Here is a 14,108-nt window from a genome sequence, read left to right on the forward strand (position 1 = left end):
ATATATATTATATATATATATATATATATATATTATATATATATATATATATATATATATATAAGAGAGAGAGAGTAGAATTTTGTCAACTTAAGTGGACACTAAGTCTTTGTCCACCAAAGTTTCTATCCACTCATTTATATATATAAAAAGTCACTTCATATCATGCAGGGATCCCTAGGCAACATGAGTGGATAGAAACTTGGTGCGCACCATCCACTTAAGTTGACATAAGTTTTCTCTCTCTCTCTCTCTCTTCTCTCTCTCTCTCTAGCTCTATATATATATATATATATATATATATATATATATATATATATATATATATATATATATAGTATTATATATATAGGTTTGGGTAAAGAGAAAGGCTAAAAATAAGATATTTTGGAAAGAGATGACAAAATGTCTAATTTATAGGAAATTGAAAGACAAATAATTTCTAAGATGTGAAGAGTAGTGGATTATGATGATGTGGTGAAAATGAAAAAGATTTTTAGTTCGAGATTATTAGTTCTTGAATGTTAGAGCCCTTAGAATTTGCCAAGTAACAAAAATATGCAACCAGGTTTTTAATTTATTAGTATGGTATTAATGGTATTGGTACCTTTTGAATGCTTTCAGATTGATGAGATCTCCATTCATCTTCTGTGAACGGTTGCAATGAAACACTGTCCACCCAGATATCCACATTTGTGTTTTGGCTCTGTAGAAAGAATGACAATGTGAAAATTGATGGCAACAAGAACCTTGGAAAACTGTGCAAAGAAGAAAACTTAGGCAAGCTCGTTCTTCCTTGGGCGCCACATTATTATCAAAAAAGAAAAGAAAAAAAGTGAGGCTGCCGTATTATCAAGTGTTCATAAAATGGAACTGGTAAATATGTTTTTCAAGTGTGCTTTTATCCTTCCAGAATTGAGACGTTTATCTTAACTTTGGCAATCCTTACAATTAGCAATATAAAGAGTTGTTTGAGAAGTAAAAAGAGTACATATTTGTTTTATATTGTTGTTGTTTAATCATTATCTATTTTTGCGCTGATTATATGTGATCTTTTTTTTTTTTTGCAAAGATGAAGATGCGTTGTTGCATTTGTGTTTAAGTTTATAGGGGTTTCACAAATTGTCTATTAAATATGTTAGTTTGTCTACTTAAGTTAAAAGTCTTAATATCTGTGGCGTAGTTAATTATTATGCATCATTTAGCCTTGCGAGTTAGAACTCAGTTATCAGCTATTAAATGAATTAGTCTAATTTAGTGATGGAGGATCAAGAACATACTCGTGTCTTAGCATGTAACTGCTTGTCTAGTGGCTCAAGCATAAGGTAAAATTGGCGATGACTGCTGAGTGAAAGTTGAATATGAAGACCTGGGTGCCCTACATCTATTGTTTCTATGCTACTCTAAATTTAGAAAGCACAAACAACCCCATCATTTCTTCCCTATATCCATAAATGCCTTTGTGTCAGTACTTTTATAGCATTCACCTTTTGTTTCATAGTAGTATCTTCCTGTTATAGTCAGAATTTGTGAATGTATATCTATCAATTATCACCTCGAAGTAGAGCTCAGCAGGACCCGAGGCCTCGACAGAGAGGCCTCCTTTAAGCATAGACCAGCATCCAGACTTGGCTTCCACAGCACCTGCATGGATGAAATCTTCTCCAGTCTTGAATACAGCCCTCACATCACCTTGCCCTTCACTAGCCTGCACCCAAGCTACAAACAAGAATATAGCAAATTCAGCATCCATTCATAGACTTAGCTAAATAAATTAGGAGTAGAATTTGCAGAATTACCAGAGAAGGTGTAGAACATCCTCTTTTGAAGGTAAAGCTTCTGAGAAATACTTTGATGGGGGTGCTTTCTATGAGTAGCAATGGCAAAGTAGTTCATGGTTTCAGATTTCGTTGTCGATATATTTGCATATCCGAAGGTAGACCAACCTTTGAGGCTTTGGTTAAATTCTGGATTGCGTATGATGCCTCCTCCATATTGAGGCTTGAGGGGATCGATCAAGCACTGCAATTAGATGAAATGAGTGTTGTTGCAACCATTTGCCCAATGGTCTTCAAGTTTCGTTAATTTGAAATAGAAGGATATTTAAATTTTGTGAACTTGATTCATTTTCTTTGTTCCTTACGCATATTGTCTCCTGGATCTACTGAACTTATCAAGTTTTGCTGTAAAGATGCTTTGTTCTTTTTTCCATTTATATTAGAAATTTTGATTTTGTGCAAATACTAGGGGGATCCAATAAGGGGCTGTTTGTTTTGCTTCTTTTGCTCCTGATTCCCTGCCAAAACTGACAACTTGCTGTCAGTTTCGGCAGCTTTCTTGCCAAAACGTCCATAAAAAGTGAGTTTTGACAAGAAAGCTGTCAAAACTGACAACAAGCTGCCAAAACTGACAACAAGTTATCATTTTTGGCAGGGAATCAGGAGCAAAAGAAACCAACCAAACAGCCCCTAATGGGGAATGTATAACTATAATAAGCTTCTTCAAGATTCTACTATTTGTTATTCAATCTTAAATGTAAATCCTAAATGGTTTTTTGATATTATGTAATGCCCAAATCTAACCAAATTTGCAAATTTACCCTCCACATCTAAGTATTTGCTAACTTATCCATCCATTCTCCCATATTGGATGAACCCCTCCAATTTTAACCCTATCATATTTGAAATGGAAAGTAAAATTAGAACATACTTCCACCTCTCAAGATAAAAGAAGAAAAAGGATGGGTGGCGTCGCTTCTTCGCCCTCGCCACCCCTCTTCGCCCTCGCCACCCCCCTCCCCCCTGCGTCCACCAAGATCCAACTGTACTCCCTAGACCCACCTCCTCCCGACGTCGAACCCCCTGACGCGGCTACATCCCATCTCTTGCTAGTGGTAATGAATCATCGGTAGCTGTCCGCTCTCTCTCCCTCTCTGTCACCTAGATCAAATCCTAGACCCACATCCTCTATAATTAAGACCCCATTTCTAACAGATGTAAAAAATGAACATGGTTTTTTAAGTGAGGTGGGGGTACGAGGACTAAGTTGATAAAAAAAGAAAGCGAGGCAATCAATTTGAATATGAAGCCATAGTAACCAAAGTTAATCTTTAGCCGATTGAAAAATGATCGGAACATAGAAATTTTTTTTTATCATTCATATACTAGTTAGAAAAACCTACCTCAATGCTTGACGAATGGTCGTATTGTAGAGAGTTGACGACATTCCCTGACGATAGAATAAACAAACACAGAAATATTAGTACAAATCTTTTTGATTATCAGAATAACGTGCTTGAACAATAAGGGGAGATATTATTATTGTTTTTCATAAATAGTAGAAGTCTGTTTTAAATTTTAGAAAGTTCACACACATGATGAGACTGAGACTGACAAGTAAATGATTTTTGTTAAGGTTATATAATTTTCAAAGGTAAACGTTAAGAAAATACCTGCACAAAGTACAACGATTAGCACTAATAGCAACACATGTTGCGTGAAGTGCTCCATGTTTTTGTGAGTTATCTTCTCTGAGGTTTTGTTCTCAGAAATAAGCTCTTGAATATTTAGAGAATAAGAGCACAAAGAATAATATGAATAATAAACGTATTTTTTTAATAAAACATTGAAAAAAAAAGTGTTGATGAGAGTGGTAAGTGTTGATCGGAGAAGAGCATATATGGCCAAATCTTGTCAATGAATTATTTATTTCTAGTACATTTCAAAGAATGGAAAATCTTTTACTTTCCTAATGAATTTAATATACTCGTAACTCTGGAAATTTACCAGGCTTGCATTGAACATACTTACTATGTTTGAGAGGATAATACATGCACCAAACTCCAGACATAATCAGATTCATCTTTGCTTGATTTACTTGCCAATTTAATAATTTGTGCACTTTATATTGTACCAAATATTTTCTTTCCTGGAGTGCAAAAAGTCCAGATTCATTATTCATTAATTAACGTGAGTTTATTTATTTGTTATTTTTGGAAATGTTTATCATTTAATCATAACAAGATTAAAAAGGAAAATAATTACAAATTTAATCTTTAGGTGAAAACCCATGGCCTTCTGTAGTAGATACTACAAGAGAATTAACTTGAATGGATATTTAAACGGGTGCATAATACAGTTAACAATGATATCATATATTCGTGTTTGTTCTATTCTTATGGATGTACAAATACAAATAATAATAAAGTTCTTGCTAGGATATTTATATTATTGTCTGTATTCTATCAAAATAAATATGAAATCAGTGTTAATCCATATTATTGTCAGATATTATTAAATAGCTGGTTGTCACTAAGCATTTGCAAGGAAACAATGAGTTTAATATTCAACATTGACATATATGCCGACACCTTCTTCCTATTATCTTGTAGAATATTGAATGTTAAGTTATGAAGTTGCTTTGGGTCATTGTGCGCTGAGAGTTTGGGTGAAAAATCTTTAAGCCTTTGCGTTAGGTCATCATATCTTTAAAATGTGAACAGGGTAACTACTGTGAAACGGGACAGGGGGTCTATCAGAATCAGCGGTTTAATTTGGCAGGAATTAAATTCAAAACAACTAATGTGACAGATGGATTTAACAAAGTTTGCATCAATACTTATGAATAATTCTCATTTCAATCAATTTAATTACAATATTCATTATCATGCACAAGTTCTACAATCAATATCGAATTTTAACAGTCACATGCTCAATTACTCTCAACTCACAAATATAATCTAAGCAGTGAATATATGATAAGAGTTTAGAGATGGAATACTCATGCAATGAACTAATAAAAAGAGATTAACATAAAAATAGAGAGAAAACGAAACATTCGTCGGCCTGAATATGGTCGACGTGAGGGACCTCTGGAGGTGGTGCGAAGACGTCGAACTAGATGACGATGTGGCGGCGAACTGAGCGACGATAACGATGACGACTGAGCGATGACAGCGGCAGCGAACTGAGCGACGACAACGACGACGAATCTGAGCGACGATGAGGGTGACAGGTCAATGTGTAAACTGGTGACGTGAGTGACGAGAGAATGTGGTCGGCGAATGGACGCGGGCGAGACGACAATGGCGGCTGTTTGAGGTGGATCTGGCGGTTTATGGAGGAGGAAAGGGTGGCTGCTCGAGGTGGAAGAGAGCAGGAGTAAGTTCGTCGAGATTGTTCGAAGTGGGGGGTGATTGGTGGGGCTGCTCGAAGTGGAAGGGAGCAGGGGAGGAGGCGACGTCGGAGGCTGCTGAAGGCGGAGAAGAACATGTGAGTTGTTTAGGAAAACGAATAAGAAACAGGGGAGGGTGGTGACTGTTTGTGGAAGAGGATCCAGGGGAGTCGGCCTAGGGTTTCACACTCGAGGCTTCACACCAATAATGAGTTAACAAAATTTTTCAATGATTCAAATCATCTTTCTAAAAATCTAATTACAACGGTCTTTTAAAGAGAAAAAATTACATATTTTGAAAACCCCTCTAATCACTCAAATTGTCACAACTTAACTCTACTACCAAATTTGACCCAAAAATTTAAAAATCAAAATTAAAATCCTACCAAAATAAAAAATCCCTCAAATCTCTCACAATTAAAACTAAATTAAGATCTGGTCAAACTTGCCAAACATTCCTTACTCAAAACTAAAATAAAAGAAAGTCAAATAATAAATATGAAAAATTGTCATTATTGTCCTCATCATTCTCCCTGGGTGGAAGAAAACTCGACTTTGTCGAGTTAGTTGCAAAAATTTGTTATCTTCAATATACTCTGCCTGCATCTTAATCTGCCGTCAGTTACTTTCCTGCATCTCAAATCATTAGCTAGATTGCAACGTAAATTCACCATCTAAAATATTATCAAAATTCACTGCTACATGGGTGAATATATAGAAGTGAGGTAAAGTGAAAGAACTCTCATAAACAATAGGCTAGGGTCAGGCTTATATCAGTGGACTGTCAATAGACATTATGACTGCTTAATCAATCAATATTGAGAATAGAACTATGACTAAAGCGATAATATAAATGTTATCATTAATTATTTCAAGAGTTGAAAAAGTTCATAAATATCATGTCAAATCTCAAACAACTATAAAAGAAACTATATTGGACAAGTCCAAACCATCTCAAACATTAACAATTTTAAATTATGTCCTGACTCCATATCATACGTTTCAATTAACAATGTATTTATTCAAATTAGATCAATGATTCCCTAATATATGATCAATGCAAATCAAAACAAAATGATACAAATCAACTCAAATGACTATGTATGACATGCAGACTCGACAATACAATCAATGGCAGATGTAAACTCAACGACGTGTCTAGCATGCATGACGTCCTCTATCAAATGGAATAATTAAGCGTTCCTTCGTTAATATGCATAACAAATTTCCTGTTCTAACAGTGATAGTGAGGAACATGCAAACAAATACAGGAAAGAGGAGTGTTTTTGTGCGCTTAATATAAGAGAGAAAGAAAATACTCTGCAAGGTATGTGGTTCATTTAAAATGTCAAGCTTAGATTGAATATCAATGAAAACATCCGTGCTCAAACTTGTATCCCTAATCACTATATATTCCCAAAATGGATCAGTGTATGTGTGAGTGACTATCGAGACAATGCATGGTGGTTTGATATCTAATATGGGAGTTATTTCACTATGCTCGGTTTGTGATTCAACTTCCATACAGATATTTGAGTGAACGTGTTGTGTGTAATGTATAGATTCATGTTTGTCCGGGAGGACTTCGTGGGGAACATCAACAATGTTTTCAATCACTAGAGTGAGTTCAGGAGGAGTTGGAGTTTTAATTTTAGGACAACTTCAGAGGCAACATTAGTGAACTCTGTAATCAAATGAGTAGTTAGGGGAATAATCGGAGTGTCGTTATTGCATGAAACTTCAGTCAATTCCATAATTGCAAGGGTAGTTTCAAAGAATCGAAAGTGCATGGTTTTTCAATTTTCCTATCTCAGATTTTCTTGTCAGAGTTAGATTCTGTCAAATTTACGGCTTGGCTAACGGTTTCCTCAAGAATAGATTTTGATTTCGTTATAGGCGGCTTATTAATTTTAACTAGAGGGAGATATTTCCTTTTTATCTCATCGGTCATTTCTCACCAAGTTAAAATTGGTAACTCACCTCTAATATACTTTAACATTTTGAGCTTGGACCAATATTGGCAGGCTGGTCCGGTAAACTTCATTACTGCAAACTTGACTTTTCGGAATTCCGTCAGGGCGTACCCGTTAAAATAGCGATCCATATTCTTTAACCAATCCAAGAAAGCTTATGGATCGAGCTTACCATTAAAGGTTGGTGCTTCGATCTTAATGCTCCTCAGGTATTGAGCATCTGGATCAGGCACGGGTTGAGGTGGGGGTCGATGAACGATGTGTCCATAACCTTGATCTTGTAGAGGCGGAGTTGTAGCGTGCGCTTCGTCAAGCTTAGCGAGCCTCTCGTTGGCTACGTTTTGGAAGTCTGTCAGGGCCTCGTAGGTAGCTCTATATTCCTGGGCTATAGCACCTAGCTATCCTACTAGCTCATCGAATTTCTTAAGGATTGTATTGCCTGACATGCTGGACTCACTAGACGATTCACTAGACTCTCCTAATCGATAGGGTAGACCTGTGCGAGTGGGCATACACTAACAACTAAATGAGATGAATGGTATGCACTATCAACTAAATGAGATGAATGATAATATTTTTATAACAAATAAAGGACTCAATTAAACTAATCTAGAAATTTCCTAACCTAGAACCACGCTCGGATACCAAAAATGATGTGAAACGGGACAGGGGGTCTATCAGAAACAGTGATTTAATTCAAATAACACATCGTTTGACCAAATTTCATGCTCTTTGGCAGTAATTAAATTCAAAATAACTAATATGACAGATGGATTTAACAAATTTTGCATCAATAATTATGAATAATTCCTATCTCAATCAATTAATTGCAATATTCATTATCACACACAAGTTCTACAATCAATATCAAATTTTAACAGTCACATGCTCAATTACTCTCAACTAACAAATATAATCTAAGCAGTGAATATATGATAAGAGTTTAGAGATGGAATACTCATGCAATGAACTAAGAAAATGAGATTAACAGAAAAATAGAGAGAAAACGAAACCTTCGTCGGCCTGAATAGGCTCGACGTGAGGGACCTCTAGAGGTGGTACGATGACGTCGAACTGGATGACGATGTGGCGGCAAACTGAGCGACGATAATAGGGACGACTGAGTGATGACAACTGTGCCGAACTGAGCGATGATGACGGCAACGAATCTGAGCAACGACGAGGGTGACGGGTCTGTTGACCTTCTTGTTTTGATGATGTTTAACAGACAATTTATCACTAATATTGTTTGTCTAGTGTTTGTATATTTCTATTTATTATAAACAAACAACAAGTTGGAGGATGGATAGAATTACGCATTCACTATCATATCCAATGGAGGTTGGCGGAATTGTAGAGTGAAGCCTACGCAATTCAAAGTTAAAGGTTCAAGTTCAAGCTTCATCCGCAAGTGTACCAAGATAAAGATTTGTTAAAGATCACAAGCTTGGGTAAAATTAGTTTAGGAGTTTATATTATGTGTGTTAAATGCTTTAAGCTCAATATCATATACACACACATTTTATTGGTTTCTATGTATATATATATAGTTATATATATATACACAAGTTTTGGTTTGATAGTTTTCAAGTTTTAATATGAAACAATTGAACACAATTGAAAAAGCATATTTTTGTTTCATACTTACATGCATATATATGATTTCATCAATATCAATTTTATTTAGTTCAATGAAATAATATTTACTTTTGAAATGTTTGCAAAATATGCAACTTTATAAAAATATTGTATTCTCAGTTTTTGGACTTAACAATAATCATATACATCTTTTATTAAGTCTACAAAATCACTTTGTAATGTTTCAAAACATGGTAAAATGTTAAAACTCATGTGTTTAAATTTTCATGTTTTGGACTATTTTATAAAATGATGATATTTCTCATTTGGGAGGTCCTTTTTGAAAACCAAATTTTGTAGCATGTGTATTATCATGTCTATAATTATTTCCCAAAGTTTCATAATTTTTAGAATTTGTTTGATATTTTTAAACAGGGTTTTAAAGTCAGAAAAGCTGTTTCAAACCTGCTTTTATCATATATCAGTTTGCGGTCGACCGCCTTGAGTCCAGAGACTCAGGATAGTTTTTAGAGGCTCGGCAATCGACCGTGACGATCAACCGGATGCAGTCCAGAGAGTTTCATGGTCGACCGCCACGGTCAACCGGCTGATGTTCAGAGCCAAAGCTCTGTTTCTGACCTGCTCGCGGTTGACCGCGCATTTTCTACGGTCGACCGTCAAATTGTCAATCAGGTTCCAACGGTTCTTTTCCTAAGCTATTTTCCTTGGGCTTTTTGGTCATTTCTGTTGGGTTTTTAGCTGAGGTTTTGAGAGGCTATAAATACCCTATTGCTCTCATCTTTCGATATAGCAATGAGAATGTTTTAAAAGAGTTTAACAAGGGTAAAAGAGTGTTTAAGATTTTGTTTGTGAAGAGAATTTCATAATAGTTTGAGGAGATCATCAATCTTGTTTGGACTTCAATCTACATCCCTCCACTCTTGTTTTAGAGAAGTTTTCTTAAACTCTTTATCTAGCTTATTTATGCTTAACTTGTCATATTTATTTTGCTAGATTAAATTGAGTTTAGACTTATTTTGATTTATCTCTTTGTTCACACACAACCTATTGAGCTTATTATATTTACATTCATAGTATAATTTGGGGTTGTGGGTTTGTGACTAAGAGTTGTGCTTAATTGAGTTCTCACCTTGTTTAGAGAACAATCATTTGATTTGTGAGCTTTAATTGTGAGATTCACTTTGTATTACACTAGTACACCGAGAGGAATGTGTGGTGAGAGACGGGGTTGCTTCCAAGAGGAGTGGTGTCGGTTGACGAACCTAAGAAGAGGTTGTATCCGAGCACTTAAGGAAGGACACAGAGAAACCAACACTTAGAGGGTGTGGAGTGTAGTTACATTGTGAGATTGTGATCGTTGATCAGTGAGCGTTGAAAATCGATATTGTGTGGTGTAAACGTTATTCGGGTTAGCGTAGAAAACCCAGTTGTGATATTGGATTTCTCTCCAGGAGTGGGGAGCGGAGACGTAGGACGGAAGGTCCGAACTCTGTGATCATATTGTGTGTTTGCATTGTTTATATTGCCGTATCACAATTATATCTTTAGTTTAGATTGTTTACCCTTGTGTTGTTTATATATCCTTGCATACATTTTACCATATAGGATATATCTCTTTGTTCATATTACATATTCTTGCTCATAACATATTGTATATCCATCTTACAAGAATAATTTATTAATAAGCTTTAATTGACATAAAATCAGATTAGATTAGCATAAGACTCTAATCACCCCCCTCTAAGGTCTAACAATTGGTATCAGAGCTTGGTGTTCTTTGATTTAAGGACTAATCGTCTTGAGTTAAATATCCAAGTTATCTTTTTTGTGCTAATCTAGTTTTGTGATTTTATTGTTATCTTGCTTGCACATATATATATTATGGATATGCACAGTGCACCTAGTTTAGGTTATGTCATTAATGTTTCTCCAAAATTAGATAATTTCCCTTATGCCCAATGGTATGTTAGATTTAAGCTATTTGTAGATCTAAACATTTTGATTTATGACAAATTATAGATGATACGTATATTGTGCCCACTACGGAGAAATCCAAGTGGAATAAAAATGATCATCGAATGTTTACAATAAACAATATTTTGTTAGAATATTTGCTAAATGCTTTTGATTCATCTATGACTAACAAGTTTGTTCATTTTGATAGTACTTACAATTTATAAAAATTTATAGAAGCATATCAATGCAACTTGGAGAAATCCGACATAGTTTGGAGGATTCTTCTTCAAGTGATATTGGAGCTTCATCATGCACACGACCACTAGGCGTTAGCCCTAGTGTGGTATGCGGTTCCGAACCCGATAATGATTTATCTAGTGATGAACTTGCTTGTGCTAGTAAAAAATTATTGCATGCCTATAACAAATTGCATAAATATATTATTGATTTACAAAGCAAGCATGATGTATTAGAATCCGATCATGAAAAGTTAGCTTCCAAATTTAATATCATTACTCAAGAAAATGATGCTCTTAAAGAAAACAATGATATGTTAAATTTGGAAAATAATAATTTAAAATTGGATATTGCTAACTTGACTCATGATAAAAGTAATGTCATGTTAGAAGTTAAGAACATAAAAAATGATACTGCTTCTTTTATAAATGACTATTTATGTTCTACTTCTAATAAAAATACATATGTACCAAATGATGAGTTGAATGTTGTTAAAAATCGCATTTCATCCTTAGACTCAACTCTTAATACATGCATTAATAATCATAAGAAGCTTATGGATATGTGTGCCAAATATAAGCCAATCATCCACTCATTATGCACACATATATAGCAAAGTTTACAAGTGTTCTATTTGCAGTCGTAAATGCCATTTAGCTAAATTTTGCTATGATGCACACAAACATAAAAATATCAATGCTCCTTGTGCATCTTATCAAGTTTCTTCATCACATGTACACACACATGCACCCATTATTCATCATAAGCATGCTCATGTGTATAGATGTGATCATTGTGGTCGTTTTGGTCATTTGGTCAAGTTTTGCTTTGATTTGAAAAGGAACTCAAATTTGCCAAATGCTTCTAGTAGACCACATGTTTTTAAATGTAATGTTTGTGATAGGTTTGGACATCTTGTAAAATTTTGTTATGATATGCAAAAAGCTTCTAAGTTAAAATATGTTCCAAATAGACCATTGTTTAAGAATATTTCTCATTTGTAAAATAATTCTAAAAGATAATCTTTATTTGCAAATGATTCGCGTGCACGAGCTAATGGTCCACAAAACAAATGGATTTCTTTCATTACACATATTGCAATTGGAAGGGTCATTTGAGTGATTATTGCTTTGACCGTGTTAGTGCACTACACGCGCCCAAGAGGGTTCATAACCTTAGGGCTTTGAGCTTTATTGATAGGGGTCATGTCCCTAAATATTTTGGTACCAAGAATACTTGGGTACCAAAACAAATTTGAGTTTAAACCAAGAACTTTAATGTTTTTATTTATTTTATCTTGGTTTTGAAAATTATGCTTTGAAATTTTTGAATATGAAAACAATTTTTTATTGATCAATTCTTTTGTTTTCATAATTATTAGTTTCGATTTTGATGAGAGGTTTGTGTTTATATAATCCCCCGGGTTTATTGGGTGTTTATTCTCAAATCTTATTTACCGGGTGCTAAAATGCTTATATGGGTTGGAACAAGCTTAAGAGCTTGATATATTGTTGCCTCTCTTGCATTTTGTCAAAAATTTTATTTTGATTCGTTGCTTTGAATTCATTATATAGCACAAATAGATGATTCAAATTTCAAATATGCTTTATAATGTATTCTATGAGTGGTTTGATCAAGTTCTTCAAAGAAAATTTTATGTATTCTATGAGTGGTTTGATCAAGTTCTTCAAAGAAAATTTTCTTTATTGATCAAACATTATTTTTTAGCTTAAAATTTGATTTATGATTTTATTTGGTTGATTTGTTTTTATTTGATAACTTTTTGCATGCTTCTCATGCTCCTCTCTCTTTTGATTTCATAAATCTATTTATATTTCTTGTTGTGTTCTGAGACACCCATTTATAATGACATATCATTATGTGTTCTCATTGTATTTTTTATGTGAGTAATATGTAGTATATTTTTTATTTATGCTTGCTCACATGCTTGCCTTAGCATTCATTTCATGTATCCTATGAGGCATTTTGATAGGGAGAGCAATCCCTATATTTGTTTTATACTCACCCATGCTTATTTGTAGGGGGAGCTTTCGTTCTCTTCATTCTTTATATTTTTTTTCATTTTTGATGTTGTCAAAGGGGGAGAAATATTATGAGTATATTATTTCTTGTTTATATGCATGATAATTATAATTTATATATTCATTTCCTTTCATGCATATATCCTTTTTGTAAATTGTTTGTCATCATCAAAAAGGGGAAGATTGTTGACCTTCTTGTTTTGATGATGTTTAACAAACAATTTATCACTAATATTGCTTGTCTAGTATTTGTGTATTTTTATTTATTATAGACAAACAATAAGTTAGAGGATGGATGTAATTGCGCATTCACGATCATATCCAACAGAGGTTGGCGGAATTGTGGAGTGAAGCCTACGCAATTCAAAGTTAAAGATTCAAGTTCAAGCTTCATCCGCAAGTGTACCAAGATAGAACTTCGTTGAAGATCACATGCTTGGGTAAAATTAGTTTAGGAGTTTATATTATGTGTGTTAAATGCTTTAAGCTTAATATCATATACACACACATTTTATTGGTTTCTATGTATATATATATATATAGTTATATATATATATACACAAGTTTTGGTTTGATAGTTTTCAAGTTTTAATATGAAACAATTGAACACAATTGAAAAAGCATATTTTTGTTTCATACTTACATGCATATATATGATTTCATCAATATCAATTTTATTTAGTTCAATGAAATCATATTTACTTTTGAAATGTTTGCAAAATATGCAACTTTATGAAAATATTGTATTCTCAGTTTTTGGACTTAACAATAATCATATACATCTTTTATTAAGTCTACAAAATCACTTTGTAATGTTTCAAAACATGGTAAAATGTTAAAACTCATGTGTTTATATTTTCATGTTTTGGACTATTTTGTAAAATGATGATATTTCTCATTTGGGAGGTCCTTTTTATAGTATGTGTATTATCATGTTTACAATCATTTCCCAAAGTTTCATAATTTTTAGAATTTGTTTGATATTTTTAAAAAAGGTTTTAAAGTCAGAAAAACTGTTAAAACGATTTTTATCATATATCAGTTTGTGGTCGACCGCCACGGTCGACCGCCTTGAGTCCAGAGACTCAGGATAGTTTTCAGAGGCTCCCCCCCCCCCCCCGCGCCCCCC

At 34.0% G+C, this 14,108-nt stretch overlaps 1 protein-coding gene across 1 annotated transcript in view; it reads right to left on the reverse strand.

The window, feature by feature from the left end:
• The window catches only part of LOC109821038, a 14,850-nt gene continuing 2,220 nt past the window's right edge, over positions 1,479–14,108 (reverse strand). The window contains exons 2-4 of the mRNA XM_020387233.1: positions 3,182–3,269; positions 1,800–2,022; positions 1,479–1,719 (exon numbers count right to left, since the gene is read on the reverse strand). Of these exons, the coding sequence (XP_020242822.1) occupies positions 1,496–1,719; positions 1,800–2,022; positions 3,182–3,269 (535 nt within the window). The 3' untranslated portion in view covers positions 1,479–1,495. The remainder of the gene's footprint in view (positions 1,720–1,799; positions 2,023–3,181; positions 3,270–14,108) is intronic.

This window comes from Asparagus officinalis, chromosome 8 (assembly GCF_001876935.1).
Source record: "Asparagus officinalis chromosome 8, Aspof.V1, whole genome shotgun sequence".
NCBI lineage: Eukaryota > Viridiplantae > Streptophyta > Magnoliopsida > Asparagales > Asparagaceae > Asparagus > Asparagus officinalis.